The sequence below is a fragment of the Aethina tumida genome, chromosome 2, assembly GCF_024364675.1.
Source record: "Aethina tumida isolate Nest 87 chromosome 2, icAetTumi1.1, whole genome shotgun sequence".
Classification (NCBI taxonomy): domain Eukaryota; kingdom Metazoa; phylum Arthropoda; class Insecta; order Coleoptera; family Nitidulidae; genus Aethina; species Aethina tumida.
Genome location: NC_065436.1, coordinates 18,839,740 through 18,864,823, shown reverse-complemented (window position 1 = coordinate 18,864,823; position 25,084 = coordinate 18,839,740). Strand labels below are relative to the sequence as shown.

Genomic DNA, 25,084 nt, shown 5'->3' with positions numbered 1-25,084 from the left:
AATAGAACGCTCACAGAAACGACAAAAAACTTTATAGTGTTTCGTTTTCTAGATTACTTCCGGAGAACAATACAGTGCTGACATCTAAAAATCATAAATTTATTTCAATTCAATATTGGAAAAACTGATTAATATATATGAAAAATCTGAAACCTAACTATGGTACACTCTTTTTTAAATAAATAATTTATTTACAAATGAATAAATTGAAATGTACTCTGAATATAATTTTAATTATTCACTAATTTAATATTTATATTATAAAATGGAACAATTTCAATTAATCAAAGCAAATTATATATTCTGGTTGTTGAACATACAAACGTTGAAAAATATTTCATAAGCTAAAAGCTGCTTTTACTCAAATTATTTTAAGCGCAGCAGTTGATTTTAAATCCGTCTGTGTATTTTAGTATTAACGTTTGTTTATTTCAATACATCGATTAATTGTCTTGTCAAATTCACCATTTGTGAAATAATAAATAAATTAGTAACAGTTCTATAGATAAAAATTTATATTTTCATAATCTAAACTCACATTTTGAATATTTGATAAATCTGCAGGTTTTAAAATGTGTATAGAAAAGTTGAAGATAAACATTTTCTTTATATTCTTGTCTAGGGGAACTAACATATAAACTATTATTAAATTTAATTATAATTAACTAAACTAAAATATTTATAATTCTATGGAAACATTAAAAATCAAATTTATTTTTTTAATCAAGGTTAAAATATGGTTATAATTTGTTTGAACTACTTATGCATTAACCATACTGATTAATTATTATCTTCAGGCTTAGGCAATGGTTTAAAGAATTTTGTAATTTTTTCTTGCTTGACAGTTTTTAGAAACTCTCTCAATTCAAATCGATATTCAGTAGAAGCATTAGCAATTTGCCTCTTAAAAATAAGATTTTGTCTCATTTTCATTTCTTACAATTTGTTTAATAACTGGATTGGTTGCGCATTCGCCATTTTTAACAACAGTTGTAAAAATGGTGGATGCGAAACAAAAAACTGAATTAAAATATTCAAATGAGTTAGGATAAGATATTTGAAAACATAAAATTAATTGTCTTTTGGATGTAATTGTAATTATACAATATATTTGCGCATTCAACATGTTTAAAAATTTAATAAACATCAAAATCATATTTTTTATAGTATTTAAAAGGTTACTTCACTAATTAATTAATAAAATTTAAATACTTCCTGTTAAAAATGGATCTAACAGTGGATAAAATAAATTACTTTTAATATAATCAACTTATTCTTAGAATTTGTTTAATAGTAACTAATTATTGAATTGGTTGCGCATTCGCCATTTTTAACAATAGTTGTAAAAATGGTGGATGCGAAACAAAAAACTTAATTAAAATATTCAAATGAATTAGGATAAGATATTTGAAAACATAAAATTAATTGCCTTTTGGATGTATTTATAATTATATAATATGTTTGCGCATTGACGATGTGTAAAAATTTATTAAACATCAAAATCATATTTTTTATAGTATTTTAAAGGTTATTTTACTGATTAATTAAGAAAAAATTAAATAGTATCTGTTAAAAATGGATCTAACAGGGGATAAAATAAATTACTTTTAATATAATCAACTTATTCTTCGAATTTGTTTAATAGTAACTAATTATTGGATTGGTAGCGCATTCGCCATTTTTAACAACAGTTGTAAAAATGGTGGATGCGAAACAAAAAACTGAATTAAAATATTCAAATGAATTAGGATAAAATATTTGAAAACGTAAAATTATTACCTTTTGGATGTAATTGTAATTATACAGTTTGTTTGCGCATTCACGATGTTTAAACATTTATTAAACATCAAAATCATATTTTTTATAGTATTTTAAAGGTTACTTTAGTGATTCGTTAAAAAAATTTAATTAATTTAATTTATTAAATAGTACCTGTTGAAAATGGTTCTAACAGTGGATAAAATAAATTACTTTTAATATTTTACTTTTTTAGATGTGAATAAAGAAATCTTTAACTGCGAATACAGAAATTGGGTCGCATTTTTTTAATCCGCGAATAGTGAAAACGCGAGTGTAGGAAGCGCGAATAAGGAGCTTTGACTGTATACATATATATATATATATATATATACACTATCGCTCATATATATGTAGAGCAACTTTAGAAATTCTCATTTGTCTTGATAAAAGTATATGTGCAAATATCCATATTATTACATTATTATACATTTTATTAATTGGTCCTCTCACCTATGAAATACTATCAGATTTGAATAATTGGAGCAGACTTTCTTTTCAAAATAGTTTTTCATTGATCATCTGTCCAGTTTACGTGTTCTCTTGCAAATAATAGTCTCGCTGCTTTTTAGTTTGCAGAAATAAAGGGCTTCTTTGTTGGTTTTCTACCATAGAGACCAGCTCTTTTTAGTATTCGTCCTTGAAATGCTCAATTTGTTTAAAATTAAATCTACTGCAATTTTACTCTGTTTTTCACCATTTTAGAACTTTTTTACAATTTGTTGTATTTTTTTGTATGTATTTGTATGGACACTTGTAGGCATTTTTAGCTTTAAGAAATGATATTGGGCACAGAAATAAATTATAAAATCAATTGTATTGAATATAGGATTTGATTGCTTTACTTATGAATCCTATTCGAAATAAAATGTTGTTTAAAAACTACGTAAGTAAAAATATCCGTATATAAATTGAGGAACGAAATGTTTACACATTTATTAATTACAGAATTAATTTAAATTATAAAGAATTGTTCTTTTAATAAAATGATTATGTTTTTTAATTTGTTGCTCTACGTATGGCTATTTATGCTCTAAATTTTTTTATTTTTATTCGAAAGGTTCGTCCATGATGTGAGCGAAGGACAAATAAAAGTTCATATTTGTTTCCTGTCGTTTAAATAAATTTGAACAAAACATATAGGCGTACTTGTAGATTATCATAACATGAAACATTCAACGAAATCCAAGAGGGTTGGGTCCAAAATTGGTATATTTAGGATGACTACCCTATTTATATTAGCTATATTATTTAAGTAATTTAATAAACCTCAAGGTATAAGTGAGCTAATTGTCCCTTGATGTTGTTTTAGGGTTAAAGGTGCTGGACGTGGGCATAGTGGTGCCTTACAAATCGTTCGAAGTGCGCGAATACACGAAAGCCATAACGTTCGCAAAGAAGACAGTCCATAGGAAATTGAAAGCGTTCAAGTACGACGACATCAACGTTCACATCGTCATGAAGGAAATGACACCGAGTCCAACAGGTGAGCGTAACATTTTTTCATTTGTTTTGTAGTGTGTGGCTGCAAATGCAAAACCGACTTTTCGCGCTGCCCGTTTTCCGGTGGCGGCAGCTTTTCGTCTCGAAATGATTTCCGGTTAATGAAATGCGCTCTTTTAATCCCGTTTGTGCCGGCGAGGCGGGGAAAATCGATGAAAATCGTATTGCAGATTTTTCGATGCTATGTTTAATCAATTCGATAATAGGTAAATAATTAAAGACTACAATTATTGTAAGGCTAAAGTAAATATTGATTGAATGAATTATTCAAGTACATCCGCTGCCTTCCATTAATTTTAAATTGACACTGTAACTGATTGAAATTCTATAAATAATTGACTTTACAATTAAAACAAGCAGTCTGTTTTACAACACTATACATATATATAGTATAATAAATAATATTAGTATACACACTCCTGGACAAAAGTTTGGAAACTCTAGAATAAAATTGTTTAATAAAGCAAATAAGCAATAATAAAAAAATAATATTGAAATAAACGCTATGTTTATTAAAATAGAAAATAATAATAATAATAATAACACACAGAATATACTGCACTTAATTTCAGTATTACAAAAAATATTATAAGTACACAAGGACCCATTTTTTTTACCAAGGCATAAGGGTAATATAGAAAATTTATCTGCTAAGATTGTGCAAAGAAGACTGCGGGAAATGAGACTGTTTCAAAGAAACCTGCAAAGAAACACCTTATATCAAAGAAAAATAGAAAGAACAGGCTTAGTTTTGTAAGAGAGTATATTTCGTGCTCCAATGAAAAGTTGGGATTGGTGTTATTTAGCGACTAAAGTAAGTTTGACTTATTTGCCAATCTACAGTTAAACTTTAAGGGGGCAATATTATAATGTGGAGCTGTTTCAGTTGAGATGGCGTTAACCCATTTGACCATATTACTGAAAAAATTGATCGATTTGTTTATGGAAACATGTTGAAGGACCACATGCTTTCGCAGAGGATAATTTGCCACTAAGATGGTTGTTTCGACAGGACAACTATCCCAAGCATGCTATAAAGTACATAAAATACTGGTTCGAACAAGAAAAAGTACAGGTTTTGCCATGGCCTTCACAATTACGGAATCTGAATTCTACAGAACATGTTTGGTATTATTTAGAAAGGAATATTCGGCAGCATACAATGAAAAATAAAATTGAAAAGGCTTCAAATGGAATGAATAGCTCCAAAATACCATGATCGATTCCATGAACAAAATATTAATACTTCCATTTGTTTTTGATTACTTTGAAACAATAATTTTAATTAAATCATTCATTTTTTTTTTTAATTATTTGTATAATAAACAATTCAACTTTAGGGTTTCCAAACTTTTGTCCAGGTGTGTAAATAAATATAATACAAAAAATCAAATAAATTTGTCACTGAATTCAGAAACACAAAAAATTAATGATTTTTTAAAATAAATTATAGAGTGAAAGGTAAAAATTGAAAATTGAGTTTACATAAAATATTAGTTTGTGACTTCCTGGTAGTACCCCTTTGACGTGGTACATAAATTAAAATTATACTTAAAATAATGGTTTACTTATCTTTTTATATAGTCTAAAATTAAAAAAAAAAATGCAAAAAATTAAGCAACACGATCATCTATTAAATATATTTTTTGTGATTTACTAAATCGTGAAATAGAATAACAAATATACTAGATAGCCATTTATTAATATATAATTGAGAGGTTTTATGAATATTTTATTTGTAATGTTTATTAAATATTGATATCAGAGCATATATATAACATGTTTTATTTTACTTTATACTTTATTATTGTATTTTGTCAATATAAGTAATATCTATATTTTCCCCATAAGGGCCCCTTACTTTAAATTTGTATAAATTGTATTCCTTATTTGTCTGCCCATGAACTTCCTCAAGTTTTTAAAAGGATTGAGATCTGGGAAGTGGGCTGGACAAGACAAAACATGTATGTTTTATTTCCACAACCAATCTATCTATGACCATCTTAAACCTGTGTTGAATGTAGAGGCATTGTTTCATCAATATATAATATTATATTGTTAGTTAATATTTCTTTATATATAAAACGGTCCATGTTTGTATCAAACAAATCAGCATCTACCAATTTTCTTCTTACACTTTTTAAACTAAAATTAGTCAGCCTCATTTCTTCTGGATTGTATTTGATGTGAATTGAACTTTGGATTGAAAAGGAATTATTTTGCAATTATTTGTAAATGAAATAATATATTTTTTTAATGTTAATAAATTGCTACAATTATGGCCACTATTGTATGTTAAAAGTCCAAAGCAGAATTAAAAATGACAATGAAATAAAAAGACAAAAATATCTGGAAACTAACATTAAAAGTTCAGTATTGGGATTTAACATTTTAGTCTTAATTTATTTGAGTGAGAAATATAAAAGTGTGATTTTTAATTTTCCCACGAATTTGCTAGGATGCAATATTTTTATCAAAACGAAACTTTTTTGCATGCAAAGAGTTTTCATGATTCATTAAAATGTAAATTAAAAATTGGGGGAGAGGGTTTCCATGTTTATTTTGTCCTAATTCAAGAAAAAAATTAATGATTTTTCCTACAAACACAAAAAAGAAAATGAAAAAAAAAAAAAAATAATAATAAATTAAACTAACTTGCTTATTATAAAATTGTGTCCAATAAAACAACCAATTTTGGTTAATTGCATCCATAATCCGATTAAATAAATAACTTTTAAATAAAACACGAAAACGTTTCAACACGCCGAAAAATAACGAACACTTCAAAGGTATGAAATTTCCGAACCTCATTACCCGTAACCAACAGTATCTAATATCCTGGAGGCTCAAAGACGGGGCCTAATTATAGTCAATTTTCTCCGAACAAAATTTCAATAACGTCTCAGACATTGTACCCTTAAACACTGATATATTGTAAGAACGGAACCTACCCTAATCGGATGATACGAAATTTTCAATGGCTTATATAAATCATTAGAGCTTATCGCGGCCGACGGTTGTTAAATTTAATCATGTGACGGGTGTTCGCGGCACGCATAATTCGCTTACACCATCAGACCGTTGTGTAGCGCACCGATAAATAAACTCGCAATGCAAGTCGAATTAATGCAGTTGATAATTTATTTTTTTGTTGTACTTACATATTGGTTTTCGTTTTTTTTTCATTGATATCTATTTAAATATATCGGATTACAATATTAATAGCACAGTAGTTATTCTATTATTGGTTTTTTGGGTATGTTGGATAAGCTAAAAATACTGACTGTAAAAAAAACTCCCATAACGTATTCAAATATTTTCATAAAATTTGATATTTGATATTGATTTTATTATATTTTCTTTATATCATATCTTTAAGGTATCTCAAACAAGTATGTACTTTATTTTTGTCGCAATTCATTTTATTTAGTAATTTATACTAATAATACTAGTCCCAGAGCTACCACAGAGCCATGAGTCCGTAGTCTTAGAATATTGGCCCTAAGGGACAGCATGAGTTCAAGGTGGATGATTGCTGATGAATTTTTATCCGATTAAGGTAAGCCACACAAAAAGTCCTCTCTTGAAAACTTTTATAAACACTACGAACTACAACAATTCCGAAGTAAATGAGGTAATAACAGTGTTAGTTTTACTGTTAGTTTTTTACGTTTATCTAACACACAAAATAACTTACAGACTTTTTTTGGGTTTCTTTGATTACTGAAACTTGGAACTTTTCAGAGACAAATGGTACATTATGGTACTTATATAAATTGATCTAATCAACTTATTTTGACATCTACAATACACTGTAGTTCTGTGACACAACAATTTTAGGACACCCTACATTTTGCATGTTCAACATATCTAAAACACAAAATTTATTTTAGTCCTATTCGAATCATCGATTAAAAAAAGATTTTTATTTTTCAAATTTTAAACAGTCAGTTTTGTGGGCGATAAATATTTTTACATTTGTATTGTGGTAAAACTAAAATAAACGATTGGATATAACATCGAATTAGGTAGAGCTTTTTTTTAAATTAAAACAAAACTAAATATTTGTCATTTGTTATTTGTATTTTGAAAATTGTTAAATTTATTTATGTGGAAAACATTTCACGAATATTTTCGTCAAAGAGAAATATCAAAAGCTAAATCAATTTTTCAAATGTTCATAACTGGTATAAAAAAGGTTGTATTTTATTTATTTATGACGGTGTAAACGGATTTTTTTTAATCATATACGTAATTATGAATTTATTAATCATAACCATAAACATACATTACATATAAACCGAAATGAATGTGTATGTACAGAATTTTAAACCAAAGTTTATTTATTGACTTATTGTATTGTTTATTTTTTTAAGTACATACTGATGAACATAACCAAATCAATTACACTGCATTGGTACTAAAAATATAACAAAATTCTTCGCATCTTTTTAGCAATATATTCTTTCTCGCATTTTTCTTTTTAAAGCACAACAAAAGTAGATTTTTATTATTTTCCCCCATTAGACATCCACAAAAACTAAATTTAATTTTAAACCATTTACAATGGGTACATAATATCGGTTTCCTACTTTCATAGTAAAATTGAAAGACTAGAAAAAAATAAACAATAAACATTGATTCAGAATAATTGAATTGGTTACTAGATCACTAACTTACTTGGAAATAAATGGGTAATTATCATTTTAATTACCATCCTCACGCTGGAATGTTCATTATTTATTCACTGGCAATTTTATTAATATGATTTAAAAGTAATATCTATTATTTATTTGCCTAAATATAGGGTAAATGTGAGTAAAAAACGAATTATAACATTTCCACGTCGGGACCTCCATTAATCAGAAACCCTTTGTCCTTTCTACAGCTGCTACAGCACTGTCAAAGTCTATCCATAATCTCATCAATTGTAAATTGGTGATGGTCGTGTTTCAACAACTAATCAACGTTATATGAGAGATATTTTACAGAAATAGGATCAACCCCGCATATTAAACTAAAGTAATCGACAGGACTATATTTATATATGTCTGACGTAAACCTGTATAAAATCAATAGAGAAGTAAATACGTCTCCATAATGGTTATTTGGTGTTCAATTTAAATATTAAATAGCAAAATGGACCTAGCCGCAGCCCGTACAGGCAGGTGTCAGTAGCGCCCTCCAGGGATTGGAAAATAAATGGGAGGAAATTCACCTGTTGAACCGTCGCGACATTTATATCATAACAGTGTTTAGTCTCGTATCTAGATTTAATGGAATTTTTGAAAATAAATGATAATTTGTTTTTTGATCTTAATAACATATTTCAAATTATTATTATTATTTTGGGAATATATTTAAGACAATTTTTAAAAATAGGAAAATTGAATTTAGTTTGTAGTAAAACACCTGACACGTTTGGATACATAAAATAAAATCATAATTAGCCTGCCTTAAACTTTCCCCCGTGATTTATTTTGTCTACCCAATTACGAACAAATTTAGTTAAATTAGCAAAAATGAGCAAGCTGTAAGATAACTTTATTACTAAATTAATCATGTTGTTAATTACTATATAAAGTTACCTAAATTATTGGCCGGTTTGAAATTGTGGAAAGTTTACAAACTATTATAAATATCTAAATTTCATCATCTACACAATTTGTGTAAAATCAACCTGTTATTAATTTCATTTGCCCACAGTCACACTCAAGAATTGGACATCGCTTTTTGTGAAACAAAATAATAAACAATACAAGTTTATAACACAATATAGTTGTATAAAATCATGACCTACGTTAAATTCACACAAATAACTGAGATTACACTTGAAATAATAAGATACCCACGTTGAGCATTACCGTCGATTGAATTGGCCGAAAGCCAAGCACAAACACATTTGCTTATCTGAATGCTTTCGGGTGTTGCCTCGGGATGTGGCAGAAGTAATTCTTATGTTAGAAATTACATTATGCTTTAAGACGAACTAAAACAACTCGACAATGATGAAATTTATTATAAGTGATGTCTTGTGCTGTTACAAGTTGCTAAAATCTATTTAGTTTTACTTTTGTCTCTGGTAATTTAATTTGCAACTTATGTTACAAGTTTCTATGTCCCAATTCGATTAGTTTTGACGAAATAATCTAGGAACGTCACTTAGTTAACGTTTATAAGATAACTTTATACAGTAGAAAACTTCATGTACGACTAAAATGTATTTCCAATTAAAAGTCTAAAACAATTTTTATTTTATTTAACGAGTTCCAAAAGGTGGTTTCAACCTTTGACATAAAGAGTCAATATTTGTCTATTTTTTATATTTTAACCATCAAAACTTCAGGTTTTAAATAACCAAGTAATTAAAGCAAGACTTCAAATTACTAAGTTTTAATGAAGTTTGGCTTAAGTTGGAGTAAATTTAACTTTTTCCAGCTTTCCTCGAATATAATGTTATTTCAATCTAATATGTCTAACACACCTTTTAAAAATTAAGAGTTAATTTGTCTTTCTGAAGAAGAACCAAACAAGTATGTACTTTATTTTTGTCGCAATTCATTTTATTTAGTAATTTATACTAATAATACTAGTCCCAGAGCTACCACAGAGCCATGAGTCCGTAGTCTTAGAATATTGGCCCTAAGGGACAGCATGAGTTCAAGGTGGATGATTGCTGATGAATTTTTATCCGATTAAGGTAAGCCACACAAAAAGTCCTCTCTTGAAAACTTTTATAAACACTACGAACTACAACAATTCCGAAGTAAATGAGGTAATAACAGTGTTAGTTTTACTGTTAGTTTTTTACGTTTATCTAACACACAAAATAACTTACAGACTTTTTTTGGGTTTCTTTGATTACTGAAACTTGGAACTTTTCAGAGACAAATGGTACATTATGGTACTTATATAAATTGATCTAATCAACTTATTTTGACATCTACAATACACTGTAGTTCTGTGACACAACAATTTTAGGACACCCTACATTTTGCATGTTCAACATATCTAAAACACAAAATTTATTTTAGTCCTATTCGAATCATCGATTAAAAAAAGATTTTTATTTTTCAAATTTTAAACAGTCAGTTTTGTGGGCGATAAATATTTTTACATTTGTATTGTGGTAAAACTAAAATAAACGATTGGATATAACATCGAATTAGGTAGAGCTTTTTTTTAAATTAAAACAAAACTAAATATTTGTCATTTGTTATTTGTATTTTGAAAATTGTTAAATTTATTTATGTGGAAAACATTTCACGAATATTTTCGTCAAAGAGAAATATCAAAAGCTAAATCAATTTTTCAAATGTTCATAACTGGTATAAAAAAGGTTGTATTTTATTTATTTATGACGGTGTAAACGGATTTTTTTTAATCATATACGTAATTATGAATTTATTAATCATAACCATAAACATACATTACATATAAACCGAAATGAATGTGTATGTACAGAATTTTAAACCAAAGTTTATTTATTGACTTATTGTATTGTTTATTTTTTTAAGTACATACTGATGAACATAACCAAATCAATTACACTGCATTGGTACTAAAAATATAACAAAATTCTTCGCATCTTTTTAGCAATATATTCTTTCTCGCATTTTTCTTTTTAAAGCACAACAAAAGTAGATTTTTATTATTTTCCCCCATTAGACATCCACAAAAACTAAATTTAATTTTAAACCATTTACAATGGGTACATAATATCGGTTTCCTACTTTCATAGTAAAATTGAAAGACTAGAAAAAAATAAACAATAAACATTGATTCAGAATAATTGAATTGGTTACTAGATCACTAACTTACTTGGAAATAAATGGGTAATTATCATTTTAATTACCATCCTCACGCTGGAATGTTCATTATTTATTCACTGGCAATTTTATTAATATGATTTAAAAGTAATATCTATTATTTATTTGCCTAAATATAGGGTAAATGTGAGTAAAAAACGAATTATAACATTTCCACGTCGGGACCTCCATTAATCAGAAACCCTTTGTCCTTTCTACAGCTGCTACAGCACTGTCAAAGTCTATCCATAATCTCATCAATTGTAAATTGGTGATGGTCGTGTTTCAACAACTAATCAACGTTATATGAGAGATATTTTACAGAAATAGGATCAACCCCGCATATTAAACTAAAGTAATCGACAGGACTATATTTATATATGTCTGACGTAAACCTGTATAAAATCAATAGAGAAGTAAATACGTCTCCATAATGGTTATTTGGTGTTCAATTTAAATATTAAATAGCAAAATGGACCTAGCCGCAGCCCGTACAGGCAGGTGTCAGTAGCGCCCTCCAGGGATTGGAAAATAAATGGGAGGAAATTCACCTGTTGAACCGTCGCGACATTTATATCATAACAGTGTTTAGTCTCGTATCTAGATTTAATGGAATTTTTGAAAATAAATGATAATTTGTTTTTTGATCTTAATAACATATTTCAAATTATTATTATTATTTTGGGAATATATTTAAGACAATTTTTAAAAATAGGAAAATTGAATTTAGTTTGTAGTAAAACACCTGACACGTTTGGATACATAAAATAAAATCATAATTAGCCTGCCTTAAACTTTCCCCCGTGATTTATTTTGTCTACCCAATTACGAACAAATTTAGTTAAATTAGCAAAAATGAGCAAGCTGTAAGATAACTTTATTACTAAATTAATCATGTTGTTAATTACTATATAAAGTTACCTAAATTATTGGCCGGTTTGAAATTGTGGAAAGTTTACAAACTATTATAAATATCTAAATTTCATCATCTACACAATTTGTGTAAAATCAACCTGTTATTAATTTCATTTGCCCACAGTCACACTCAAGAATTGGACATCGCTTTTTGTGAAACAAAATAATAAACAATACAAGTTTATAACACAATATAGTTGTATAAAATCATGACCTACGTTAAATTCACACAAATAACTGAGATTACACTTGAAATAATAAGATACCCACGTTGAGCATTACCGTCGATTGAATTGGCCGAAAGCCAAGCACAAACACATTTGCTTATCTGAATGCTTTCGGGTGTTGCCTCGGGATGTGGCAGAAGTAATTCTTATGTTAGAAATTACATTATGCTTTAAGACGAACTAAAACAACTCGACAATGATGAAATTTATTATAAGTGATGTCTTGTGCTGTTACAAGTTGCTAAAATCTATTTAGTTTTACTTTTGTCTCTGGTAATTTAATTTGCAACTTATGTTACAAGTTTCTATGTCCCAATTCGATTAGTTTTGACGAAATAATCTAGGAACGTCACTTAGTTAACGTTTATAAGATAACTTTATACAGTAGAAAACTTCATGTACGACTAAAATGTATTTCCAATTAAAAGTCTAAAACAATTTTTATTTTATTTAACGAGTTCCAAAAGGTGGTTTCAACCTTTGACATAAAGAGTCAATATTTGTCTATTTTTTATATTTTAACCATCAAAACTTCAGGTTTTAAATAACCAAGTAATTAAAGCAAGACTTCAAATTACTAAGTTTTAATGAAGTTTGGCTTAAGTTGGAGTAAATTTAACTTTTTCCAGCTTTCCTCGAATATAATGTTATTTCAATCTAATATGTCTAACACACCTTTTAAAAATTAAGAGTTAATTTGTCTTTCTGAAGAAGAACCAGTTTGATGAAAACGAATACGCAAGTGACAAATGTCACTTTGTGCAACATTAGGTCTACTTGCTATTTCGATCTGGTTTACACCAGATTCCAACATTCCAGCTGCTCTCATCTGGAGTTAATTTACGTCTGAGCATAGTTATGCGAATAAATTTTGACCAAAACCAGTGCAAATACTATTGCAATTAATAATAAATTGAAAGCACATTCTGTTCACTTCTTTAAAAACTTAAAATCTCTTTGTCTATATTTTTTTGTGTCGAATTTAATAAAAATTAATAAAATAATTACTACCTACATATATAATCAAACACTTTTGAACTTAAATTTAATCAAGTGTAGCATTTTTATTGAAAACAATTTTAAGGAAACGTGAACAAATACGATCATTTCATGTGAAGTGATAATAAATATGATTATGTTGCATTATAATGTCAAGAACATTGTTGAATTGGCCGACAGCCAGACTCAAAAGCATTAAATTATCTCACTTCTTTCAACACCTATCAACTATGTGAAAGGCGTAATTCTTATGAAGATTTGCATTACGTTTTATTCGCGTGAAAGCAGAAGTAAAATTGCAAAGCACTCATTTAATCAATTTAACTCATTTTACAGTTGTTAAGGCATCTAAACAAATATTAATAAAGTTGTGTTTACTGAAGATACATTGCATAAGTTTTGGAACTGAAAACTTCTTTAATATGTAATAAATATTTGAATGGCTCGGCAGAAATTAATTAATATGAAACATAAATTACTAACTTCGTATTCAAATATAAATTATTAAAACCCAAAGTTAATAATTACTAATTGGGTGTAATATATCTGCTAAATCCAAATGTAGTATATTTTATAATTAACTACCGCCGAACAACATAACACGTCAGGGCATAATAGCTGCAAATTAATCTAGGGCTGGACAACAGTACATATGTATTACTGAATTCTCTTTTAATACAACTACCATGTATGAATAATGGTAAAACGAAATTTTGAACTAGTAAATTAAATAAACGGAGAAAAAATTAAAACGACGTATTGCAGGATTTTAATGAACATATGTTAATTATTGTTTTAAATACTACTGAACTATTGTACTAAAGAAAAACAAATAGATATTTTAACATAATGTAATTGAAGAGTGTAATACCTAGTAATTGTAACATTACACTTAAACAAGTCTAAAAAATTAGTAATAATAAAGCACAAAACAATCGATGATATGAAATTATAATTCGAAAATTTAACGGGTCTCATTAATGTTTCAATTTCCTCCCGAACTACCTTAGATTTGTCCTATTTTAAGCATAATTGAGTTAATCATATTCTTGAACAACATCATCGTATAATCTATACAGAAAGCTTGTCTAATCGTGTCTTTGACTTACATCCAAGTGCTGGAGGAAAACCAATGAACCCTGTGATGATCCACAAAGCGTCTGTTTGACAATTATCTGTGCGTGAAATCTTGACAGCATAAATTTGACTGCGTTTAATTTGAGATACGCACCGCTATGAATTCAGGTTAAGTACTCTTTGTTAGTTGGGACTGAGACAAAGCCAGGAAACCCAGGGGACAATATAAGTAATGGCCATGGAATGGGCTGGACAAATTTAGTGCTGGTTTCGACAGAATAAGTTTGGGAGATTGTTGTGGTGTTGGCGATTTTCACACTAATTAAATTTAATAAATGTTTTACCAAAAATTGATTTTAATTTTAAAAATAAAAGGAAAAAATGGGTGCGTTTAAAAACATGTTAGACATCCATGATTATAAAATAATACCAACACATTAAAAAACAGCGATGTCCGCCTAAAAATTAATACCCTGGATTTACGGGACGACGCACGTGACCTCGTACTATAAACCTTGTGGCCCAAATTTTTGCCAAAACGATGAAACAACGCTCGTTGCCCAGTTAGGAGAACCAGTCCGCTGAATAACATAAATCGCTATAAGAAAAACAATATAAATAACGATAAAAACAGGCAGAAACCCTGCACATATCCGGTACGTGCGAGGCAGCCAAATTATCCCTCCGGGACACAGCGTGATGTTTGTCGAAAGCGCAAGAGGAGGTCCTTTAAAATCCGACTGTACTAAAAGGCCTCGCTTATTGTGAGAAAGCCCCGGGGCCACTTGGGCCTCTACTGTTTCATACGTCACAACGCCACATCTAATGGATTATTAATTATGATTAATTAATGAGACGCGAGGGCTTATGTCAATGGACGTTTTAGAAAAAAGCATGCACTGATGAAACTTGTTGCGAAAAAGAAGGTTCATATCAAGCTATAAAGTTGCACTTCAGTTTTAGGGCTTCTACAGCAGTAAAGTACAAATTAACTGTTAAAACAAATATTTATTATTCAAGAGCCACCTACTACAAGGTAGCCCCCAAATTTCTAATGTTTAATCAGTGTCAATTAAATGAGGAAGTGTATGTATATACTTTACACAAATGTGTACTGTATGTTCAAATACATCAAATGCAGTTCAAGCTTCAGTAAATTCGATGCCATTTTGAAGGAGAACACACAACGTTGATACATAAGTTATGTGAATATAAACAGAAACACAAACAAATGGTAAATATTATTTAAATAATATTAACTGATGCAACCGCTCCTCATCAAAATACACTGCATTCCACTTTTGAAGTGGTTACTTTGAATTTCCTAGCTTTAAAAATATTTTCAATTTGTTTTATTGTGGCAATCAAATAATGCCTATATACGACATGGTGATGGTCGATAACGAGCTACGACAGGACCGTTTTCTGATTATGTCTGTTAGACGAAATTGCCAATTCTCTAAATCCAGACTTCGTTGCAGACTTTGGAACAAGTCTGTTTACCATTATAAAAAGGTTGCATGAAGATGGTTTTACAGCCATTATATCCCTCGTAGATGAGGCGGGAAATATTAACACATTCAACTGTTGCTTTTGGAGGTATTTCTATAACAGTTTGGGGAGGAATTTGTTTAGATACATACGGAATTGCTCATGTTAAACTGAAAAACTCTCATCAATTATTATTGTTTACCTAAAATTTTGCACCAGAATTTAATCATTCACCAATTTTGTGTATGTCAAGGATTTTTATTTATTTTGTCTTCTTAAATTTTGAGACATTAGTATATTATTGGTTTAAAAATTGTGTTGTTGATAAAATTTTGATTAATTAATGCAGGAAATTACATTGTTTATTAAAACTTCAAAAGGCACGCAGTGTGCTTGTATAAAAATAAATCTTCAATAAATCATCAATATGTTTTTATGTTTGAATATGAAACATGTAAAGAGTTACAATATACTTTGCCAAAATTTAGATCTTTTTGTTTTTGGAATAAACGACCACGCTAACCAGAATCATCCCTATCGAATAACCATGCAGCACACTAAACTTTTATTGCAAAAAAAACCCTAGCAAATTTAACGGTCCTTCTGATGTATAAAACCGTCTCGCCTGTGTTTCGCCTCGTTTTACCGATGCATTTACCTTTTGAGATATACGGCGCTATAAAAGAGGCCCACTTCGCGGCATTTGTATATAAATACGGACAAATCCAATATGTTAAGAGCAAGATGCAACGGATATCCGGCATCCGACCACGGATGAGCGTAATGGGGCCCTTTTATTGCCCGAAACGGATCCTGAAAGCATTTTAACTACGAACTCTACGTGTGAAATTATAAATACTACTTGATTCATGGTTTCTTTCAAGAATATGGCAATGTTTCTTTATATTTATATACAAATACATGTAAGTTAATATAAAAATGTTTTGTTTTACATGGTCACAACCAATAACGTTCCTCCACCAGGAAATATTAGGTGGTAAAGTAAGTTTTATTTTTTGGCCAATAAATAATAACTGTGTTTTGCATTAGGCAATAATAAACACTAAAATGGGGAGAAACAAAGTATATTCTCATAATTTAATACTCAATTCAAATGATTTTAAAAAATTGGCTGACCAAATACCAAGAAATATTTGAAGATGGCGAATTACAGATTTTATTGAACTAAAATTCAATAAAATTCTGAGAAAAATAACTTTATAATGGACAATTACAGCCTTTGAACAAGAATTTGATAAGAAAACGCTCATCATTCACATCAAATCATAAATCCCGCTCGTCCATCCCCACATTGTTTTGGTTGTAAAGTAAAATGTGTAGGAGGTTGAATGGGAACTTTTACCTGACCCGGCGTATTATTCCGACCTTGCTTTATTTGATTTCCACCTTTTCCGCTCAATACAGCATATTAGATGATACAAACTTCGGGAGTTACGCAAAAGTTGAAAAATGCGTCTCTGTCTGATTTCATCCCTAAAAAAATGGGGTTTCTGTTTTTGCCAGAAAGATGGGAGAAACTTCCAAGGGAAAATACTGTGATATATATTTTTTTATATAAATAAATTCATTATTTATTTATGTCTTTGGTAAAGTCACATATGTATTTGCACAAAATTGGACTTGACCTTGGGGTTGTTAACATTCTTAGGTACTGAAAGATTAGCGAGATCTCACGTTATTGTGGAAAACGAGAAATTAAATTTAAAAGCATCGCCATAAGATTAATATAATAATTATTTTGTTTCTGATTCGTTATTATTCAAACTAAGATAATGTTGTTTAATATATTATCTGACTATTTCGCACAGTGGGAGAAAAAATAGTTTCGAAAATACCCTATTTAGTAACTGTATGATAAGGTGCACAGAACACCCAAGACGTACCAACCTCCAACTAAAAATAAGGAACATCCTGGACGATAAATTGATTTGTAGTATTTAAATTATTTAATAGATGTCAGCTTTACAGTATTTGACGTTTGACAAAAATTGTGGAAATAATTTCAAATTCAAATTAATTTGTATAATTACTAGGTGTATTAAAACATTTTTATTATAAATTATTTATTGTACATTATAACTAAATATATTATCTTAAGAACTATATAAAACAAAAATAAATAAATACAAATACAACAAAATAAATACAAATACAAATATAACAAAATTTAACCCATTGTTATTATTAGAAGAATTTAAACTACTTTGGAAAGTAAGATCATAATGTAAATTAACTCAATGACTGTAATAATCATTAACTGAACCACTGGAATTATTAGAGTGATTACTCTACTCTTGTAGAAGGGAATTCAAACTTTTCAACAAAATATTTGTGTGAATTATAAATTTCTGATTAGAAATAGACGCACTCGATTCAGAGGTAGGGGAAAGACTACAAAATTTAATCTACTGCCATAATCTTAAACAGTGGAATTATTAGAAGAGGGATTATTGTGTTTTGGTTTAAGATTATGATTTTTTTTTGTTATGGAGAAATTTAATTGAGAAAAAGGTCTTCACAGACATTAAATGTTTTGATAGAAGGATTAATATTATAAATTGAACTCCATACTAAATTAAATTTAGAATATTTAAAAAAATATTTTAAAAATTAGAATTGTGAACATCACTATAATATGTATTAAAACATGAAGGAAAGGTACCAATTTTGATACAATAAACTGATAGAGGTTGAGGCTGAGAACTCTTGGTTGAATTTTATAAAATTATAAAATAAAATAACAGAAAAATTATTATTTAGTCTAATAAAACTAAACCTTACTCTTATTGATCAAATGTTATGGTTTGTATCTAATTGGCAACTAAAATGTTCTTTTAATAACATACATGTAATAAGTTAATTTACTCAACAGTTATGATAAAGCATTAATATATAAATAATCTTTTTCAAAATTGAGGTTTTATTTCTAAAGTGATTGTAAATTAAAATAAACATATTATGAACAAAATTATTGAATTATAAAGCACAAAATACAACTGCGATTTTACTAAAAACGAATTAAAGAATTATAAGAAATAACTTACCTAAAACTAAAAATTCAAACCGTTAGCTCTATTCCATCCTCCTGTATCTTTGGACAGAAAACAAACGCTCAATATTTAAAATACTGCGCTGCAATTGGTCAAAAAATACACAAACAGATCTAGTTAAATAACCATTACCAACTGTAATACCAATATTATAAACGACATATTAATTTTAGAAAACGAATGTAACTTCGGGAACATTCGGCTATTTCCAATTGGTCCTATTCACTTGACCCCCCCCCCATGATAAGATGTAAATTTGTTCAGTTGGTACCACTTAATTTTCTATATCGCGAGAAAGGTTTTTAACATCTAAATATCGTGCTTCGTACTTCTTAAAAAGTAAGTTATAATAAATTAATTAATTAATGAAAATGACCCATTTAATAAGCTTAAAAAAAGATATTTGTAAATCAGCCATGAATGATTTATTTATTTTTGTCAGGAGTGATAAGTCACATTGAAAAGTGATGGCTGAAGGAACGAAATTCTCTTGCATTTTCTGCGATCACAAATTTCTGACTTTGGAGGCACGCCGTGACCATCAGGCATTTAGCCACGAAGCAATTTTCGTGAATCCATTGCGATTAATGCGTGCGCCCCCAACCAATGAAAACGTTCCATGTGCGATACTCCTGTCGTCCGGTGAATCTGATAAGGTTGTGATGAATGTTTATAAGGACGGGAATAGACACATGTTGGTTCCAGTTACAAATAAACGTCTACGTGATACTGTGTGCGGTAAACTGGAGGCCGATTTACTTTTAAATCAGTCTGCAGTTGACGCTTTTATGAAAAAACGTGGCTATACAGGACGTGTTTACACATATGTTGCAACCTTTGATCCAACCATAATCGGACAAAACTTTTCTGGTGAGTTTGATACATGTTTTTAAATGAAGGCACAAAGAACAAAAAATAACTTGTTCAAAGCTGTGAGTTTTAATTTTTATTGCCATAATTTGCACGAGTGTTTTTAAAATTTCAGATTCAGAGGCAACTCCTTAAGACGTATTAAACTTGTAATTAAATTATATTTTATAAATTTATATAATAGTGGTTATGTTTTGTTTACTTTAATAAAAATTTTAATGTCAATAAAAATTTAAGTTAAATTATTATCTTCTTTAGTTTTATTTATTATGAAATTTACTTTACATTTGAAAAATGAAGATGTGAATGAATTGTAAAGTATTGTATATAAATCAATATAAAGGCATTTGAAATTATATTTTAAAAAGGTATTCATTAACAAAACTAAATGAACCTCTTCTGTCTCAAATAATATGGACTTTCCCAAGTAATTCATCCACAATTAGACGGGAAACCAATAGTTGTTAAAACATGCTGTAAAATTATAATGGAAACAGTAATAAGTCAAATAAAAATATCTTTTTAAACAGTGACTAGTTAATATCATGTCGACACCGGTTTAATAGTGTGTCAGAGCTTCGTGAAACATATTTTGACACTAACGTCATGTTAAACATCGTGTTACATCAACCAACTTGATGGTAAACTACCTTTGTGATTCTGAAATCTCTGTTTAACCTGATGCTAATATTAAATAGAAAACATAATTTAATTAATATTAATGAATATTACCATTCATGTACTATTTTAATTATAATTTGAAATAATAATTTACATTAATTAAAATAATTAATAATAAATAAATAATAATTATTAATAAATAATAAATAATATTTACTATTATTAAGCTAAGTTATAATTCGAACAAATCACACAATTAAAAAAAACACATAGATGTTTTAACAACGATTAAAATTTGGAAACAAAATATTAAAGATTTTAGAATTTTTTAAATAATTCAGTTAATAATGAGTTTGGTTCTTCCTCTTGGTGAGACAAATATAAAACTTTTAAATGTCCAAAACAGGCGCAATATTTTTAAATGTAACTGTCAATTTTTTAAAATTGTCTTAAATATCACGATAATGATAATTTTTAACTCGTGTGTTCATAAACAGAAAAAACACATTCATAACCTTGTTTACATTCTATGGATAATGTAAATAAAAGAAAGTCAACATTTGTAGTAAAAAGAACATTTCGTAAAATAAAATAAAAAAGATTCCATGGATCCCTCTTAATGGATCTCAAACATTTCTCTCCTTGGAGTTTAGGAACATAAACACAAAATCGTCATCGTTTTTATAGTTTTGGTTTATTTTTTTTTTAATTGATTATTTGATAATTGATCATCTGTGATAATACGTGAATTCTTGTGAGGTGTTCATTTAGAATTTGTAGTAAATTTGTTTTATTGTTAAATTTGATACATACTTTCACATTATTTTTTTAATAATAACACTAGTATTTTTATTTATAATATTTCAATACACATTATACTATACTATTAAAAAACTAATTAAAAAGTCATGTTATTATTAACTTAGAGGTGCATTGATGCACATGAAATTTATTGCAAAACAAAACAAGTCGACATCGATATTATAAAATTAATAATGAAGCTTTGTTAGTGAGAACATTGTACACTTCATAAAGTACACTCTCTGTAACATGACTTCACAATTTCCAATACCCCGGTGGGTCCCTAATTCATAATTTACAATTGTCCCGAGGGACTTCGTGGAGTATCCGATGAAAGCAAGCTGGGTAACTGCTGTTGGTCGCGCCTGACCAAATTAAACATTTATCCGAATCAACGAACCTTTAAATTGGTGTGAAGGGCCTGCCGGTTGAACCTGTTCCATTTTAATCGAAAAAATTTATTATCACGAGATTTCGATTTCGGATTCGATAATTTTTAAATTAACTATGCTTTGGTGGGTGTTTAACACTGCTGTCGAATGCAATAAAATGTAAACGGATCAATACTTGCGGCTGTGACGCTATTTACAAATAATTTATAATGACTGTTAAATAATTAACAATTTATGTTAAAAAATAAATGTACTAACATCGTGAAACAATTGATTTTATTTAATTCACCAAATAACATTGTAGTTTATTTGAAAATTCATTTTAGGTAGCTTTATAAATAATTATTATAATTAATTATTACCCATATATTTATAATATTTAAATAAAAAAATGTAATATACACATATTTAATATAATTATTATATTATTTTAATTATTAATTTTAAAAATAACAATTATTAATAAAAGAAACAAGAGTTAACCTTTCGCAACCATTATTATTTGAACTATTAAATTTATGGGACCATTTTTCCAAGCCTATACTCCATTCAAACTAGGTAACAGATAACTAATGTGTCTTATTGGTCAGGAAGGGTTGACTCAGTTCATACAATTTTGCTAAGGTAATATTAAGCCTATTCCGGTTACATATTTATTTAATTTATTAATATTTATTTAAAATTGCAGTAAATAATACAAATTATAATGTTTATTTGTTTAAAAATATTATTTGGATATATTTAGTTTTAATTATGACCCTATCGATATTTATGTGTACTCTGCGTGAATAAACTTTACTCCATACCTTACATGAATACACTGTAGGTTTGTATTTTGATGTTATAAATTAACTGTGAGTAGTTAATCTGTCATTAAGAGAACGTCAAATACTAGTTAATCACCTGTTGTATTGTTTAGGAGGCAGATATAAATAGGGTTGATCGTTGTCTTCTTCCCACAATCTTATGTAGATATTGTTAAAAGACTTCCAAGCATTTTGCTTTCGGGAAGTCAATGTTATGTACCGTGTTCTGTCAATGCCACTTGTGTAATCTGTTTTAAATGTTTCCCCACTCGTGATCCTTTAATCTAATATTCACCATAGTAGGTAGGCTTTGTGACAATTTCCACAAGGTAATCTATATAATATTAATAGAGTCTTCTAGCGGAACAGATGTAAATAAGGATTTCACGTCGAAACTCACCATTAAGTCCAGATCAATTAACTTTAGATTTTGTAAAATCCAGGGACGGTTCGTGAGGTTTGAGTGTATTATTACTTGTATAAAAAAGAAAAAAATAAACAATATTTTATTTTTATTTACGCATAATTAATCAATGCTTTTGTAAATGTTGTACGCAAAATAGATTTTTGAAATCACAAAAAGTCCTTTTTATACCCAATATCTTCACTACCCTTTAAAAATAAATATCGGCCAGCAAAATAATCTATTCGTTTCATACGATCAAGTAATTTTTAAGCTGAAATATCGACAATGAACATCGTTTGTGTAGGTATTTGAAGGTATTTCATTGGCTAGAGGCACGCCTCAGCTCCCCTACCATAGCCCCAGTATTGGCCCATTTAAAAAGTACCTCTGAAGAACTTGCACACAAAATATTTATTGAAATTTAATGTAAAACTGTTATTGTTTGTTTATTTATCGGTTTTACCCTTCTACTTTTGTTGAAATATTAAGATATATTCTATTTTAAAGAATAAAAATATAAGAAATTATTTTTTTAATATTAACGTTGTCAGTAAAATCATTTTTATAGCGTAGATAAGGCACTGCCTCATCTGCCTCATTTGAGTAGCTGCCACTGATAAAATCTATTTAATTGAATATAAATGAATTAGATTTTCCTGTGATAGGTCTTAAAGTATCTGCTGGGAAACGTTTATGAAGGTTAGGTAAGATTGGCAATGTATTGACGATTGGTCTAATAGGTGTATCTTCAGTAAAGTGTACAATCTTGAAGGGACACTCCTGTAGCCATAACTTCTTTGAAAGTCGTTTGAAAGTCTTTTATAGATTTTTTATTTTCGTCGACTTATTAAATTAAACTAAAAACTACAATAATAAATGACTGAAATGATAATTTTATTTATTATAAATTTCCGTTTATGAATCAGCACATTAACAGACCTAAAAAGTATGTATATTAAAAATCATATAATTGAAATTATTAATAACAAATATTTTTTAATTAATTATCAATATAAACGCTAAAGGCAAATTTATAGTTAACATTTTGATATATATTATATTTTAATTTAGTTATCATATTACCATTATCATATTTTACCATTAATATTTATTTTTCGTTTAAAATTAAAAAAATTGTAGAATTTTATTCCTTGATTTTACCGGTTACCATCCGCCGCCATAAAGATCCAGTGATCCGACTATATTTTTGAACCTCACATATTTTTTTACTTCTTTAATGATACCCGCGACCCTTTCGAAATCTCCTTTGAATGTCCTTTTTATCTCGGACCATTACATACCGCTTCTGACCACAACATGTTGAAAGTGAAAGCGCCATTTATGCTTTAAGCTTCTTCGGTCCCGTCTTGTACCGATTTCGCGTTATGTGCCCTTTGATCTCCTGTCTGTCGAGTTCTGTTCGGTAAATAACGCTGATTGAAGCGTTCGCACTGACGGCAGTGAAAATTTAATCAAAACTAAGATTAATCGTCTCAATATTTCAGCAATTCCGTATATAAACATCGTACACAATTAATTGTGTGATCTGTCAATATACACTTTAATGAAGTTCTTGCGGCTCTACAAAGTTATAGTTAATGAACCGTGGGGCTTCATTCCTATTGTTTGACTCAGTGACCTCGCGCTTGATATAGAAGGGTATTTGTCACCCGTTTGTCAAGTGAAGCTGATAGAGGATGTAAAAAGACGGACACAAAGAAAAACGCCGCAGATTGATGACAGAAGGACAAAGGCTAGAGCTTTAACAGGATCTATTGAATTTAGTCAATGTATTAACAGCCATCACTAATGTGGGATTTATTAAAAGGATATTAAATGATATCTAATTGATTTAATTTAACAGTTTTTATTAATATTACGAATCCCAAATGATTTTCCATTACAATTCTTAATTAAATTTACGTTGCGTAATGTCTTATAATAAAAGCTGTTTTTAGCTGTTGTTTAGAGTTTAAATCTGGCAAAATTTATTTTAGTTGTCTTATAAATCTTACACCTATACAATGTTCATTCCTCCGGAACTTCCACCATATCATTAGCGGATTAGGCCAGTATCTCTCCTATCCAGCAACCTTTAGGGCAATAATCTGTGTATTTAGAATAAACAAACTAGCGGCCTGAATCCTCATCATCAGTTTCCTATATTAAAGCATAGTTCCAAAACTTGCTTCGCAAGTTGAAAGATTACGAGATAAAATAAGCTCTACCATCAGAAAATATAAATTTGTGAGGCTTGCGAATTTACATAGTTTATAAGAATGGAGAGGTACATACAGTTG

At 28.7% G+C, this 25,084-nt stretch overlaps 2 protein-coding genes across 2 annotated transcripts in view; both read left to right on the top strand.

Annotated features, from left to right (window-relative positions):
- The window catches only part of LOC109605562 (glutamate receptor ionotropic, NMDA 2B), a 139,920-nt gene that overhangs the window by 19,382 nt on the left and 95,454 nt on the right, over positions 1-25,084 (top strand). The window contains exon 3 of the mRNA XM_049963011.1: positions 3,110-3,283. Coding sequence (XP_049818968.1) covers positions 3,110-3,283 — 174 coding nt within the window. The remainder of the gene's footprint in view (positions 1-3,109; positions 3,284-25,084) is intronic.
- Positions 19,143-19,939, top strand: LOC109601300 (uncharacterized). The gene is made up of 3 exons (XM_020017524.2): positions 19,143-19,227; positions 19,331-19,758; positions 19,874-19,939. Exons 2-3 carry the CDS (start codon positions 19,356-19,358, stop codon positions 19,891-19,893), a joined length of 423 nt encoding a protein of 140 aa, XP_019873083.1. The 5' UTR covers positions 19,143-19,227; positions 19,331-19,355; the 3' UTR covers positions 19,894-19,939.

Coding starts and splice junctions, on each gene's coding strand:
- LOC109601300 (XM_020017524.2), top strand. CDS start 19,356: ATGGCTGAAGGAACGAAATTCTCTTGCATTTTCTGCGATCACAAATTT. Junction 19,759..19,873: donor AATCGGACAAAACTTTTCTG/GTGAGTTTGATA, acceptor TTAAAATTTCAG/ATTCAGAGGCAACTCCTTAA.